General features: G+C 42.0%; 1 protein-coding gene across 1 annotated transcript; it reads right to left on the reverse strand.

The window, feature by feature from the left end:
- Positions 1–432: 432 nt before the first annotated feature.
- LOC136813780 (uncharacterized) lies at positions 433–777 on the reverse strand (the record flags this gene model as incomplete). The annotated part of the gene is made up of 1 exon (XM_067070270.1): positions 433–777. A coding segment is annotated over exon 1 (345 nt), but the record flags the coding sequence as incomplete, so codon positions are not given.
- Positions 778–1574: the final 797 nt, after the last annotated feature.

Raw genomic sequence — 1574 nt, forward strand, 5'->3', positions numbered from 1 at the left:
CGGCAGCCGCTTGTGATGTTTGTCAGAACCATCACACGACCCAACTTTTTTTCAACACGACCCATTTTTTTTTTTTGATTTTACATTGGTACGGGCCCAAATACAACACGACACAACACGACCCAACACGACCCACTTTTTTTAATTAAAGAAAATATAACTATTTCTTTAATAAAAAAGTTGGGTCGTGTTGGGTCGTGTTGTGTCGTGTTGCATTTGGCCTTGTATTGATGTAAAATCCTGAAAAAAAAATGGGTCGTGTTGAAAAAAAAATGGGTCGTGTTGAAAAAAAGTTGGGAAAATCTATAATCCTAGAGTATTGAAATAAGTAAAGATAAAAAGTTTAAAATTTGACAAAATAGTAATATTATATACCTATATTATCACTTAATATTTGGTGCGACGTCCCATTCCGTGTATTACTTTAATTACCCGTTTAGGCATTGTGTCGATTATACGGTCGATCTTGGTCTTGTCATAGTCCAACATGGTCTTCCGCACTCTCTCGGTGAACTCCTCCTTCGTTTCCCTCGTAATATTCTGCTCCAACGCTTGTTTTTGCAAAACTTGGTTCATTTGGTTGAAGAAGTTTTCAATTGGGTTCAGGTCAGGTGAACGGGGTGGTATACAAAAGACCAAAGCCTTTACCCTTTCGTAGGCTTGCATTGCTTTCTTTGACTTCTGTCGTGGGCAGTTGTCCATCAGAAACCGGCGGGTGATTGGGTTGGAGCTCTTTTGAAAAGCGGTGTCAAAGTGCTCATCGACAATGTTTGCCATTTTCTCGGCGGTGATGCTCCCATAATACGGTTGGCACAACACAACCCCTTTGCCATGGCTTATCGCCACCATAAAATTGACATTGACAACGCCTGCCTTACTGCATTTCCTCGTCAGACCAAATTCAAGCCCTTCATTCCTCTTCCTCCACTGGCATGCCCTCGGCGCACGTGCTTGGTCTTGGGGGTTGGTTTTAAATTGGAACCTTTACCGTCCAAGTAGAAGGAAATCCCACGCCGCCAAAAATCAAGCCCAAGCTTCTTCTTTCTGATTGTTTTGCAAAATCTCAGTCTTAACTTCAAGTCTTTACGGGTTAACAAGCCCTTGCGACGGCCTTGCAAAAAGCGATAGCCACCCTTGTTTAGAACCCGTCTGACGGTACGATTGGAGAGATGGGTAACCCCAGCAATGACTTTGATCCTGCCAGATGTGAAGTTTGCACCTTCAGAATTCCTTAATGTTTTCATTGTCGCAAAATTGCCCGTCTGTCTTGATCGCTTATTTTGCTCGGTCGTCCTCCAGCGTTCTTGTGTCTCAAAGTTAAATCTCCAATCTCCCTTTTGGCATGCCTCTGGATGTTTCTTCTCGAATACATGGGAAACATTGTCTTCAGCTGGCTTACTGACACCCCAGCCTTTTGATGGAGCGCCCGCATCTCGCATGAATGTACCAGTGTCACTTTGTTTTTGTTATTATTTTTGTTTATCATTTTTGTAGTTATCTCTGTAAATAGAAAAATATAAACAAACATTTTAGAACAAAGCTAGATACCTCATCCCAAGCCTTTTTCACCCAAG

This window comes from Clytia hemisphaerica, unplaced genomic scaffold (genome assembly GCF_902728285.1).
Source record: "Clytia hemisphaerica strain Z4C2 unplaced genomic scaffold, Clytia hemisphaerica genome assembly, whole genome shotgun sequence".
NCBI lineage: Eukaryota > Metazoa > Cnidaria > Hydrozoa > Leptothecata > Clytiidae > Clytia > Clytia hemisphaerica.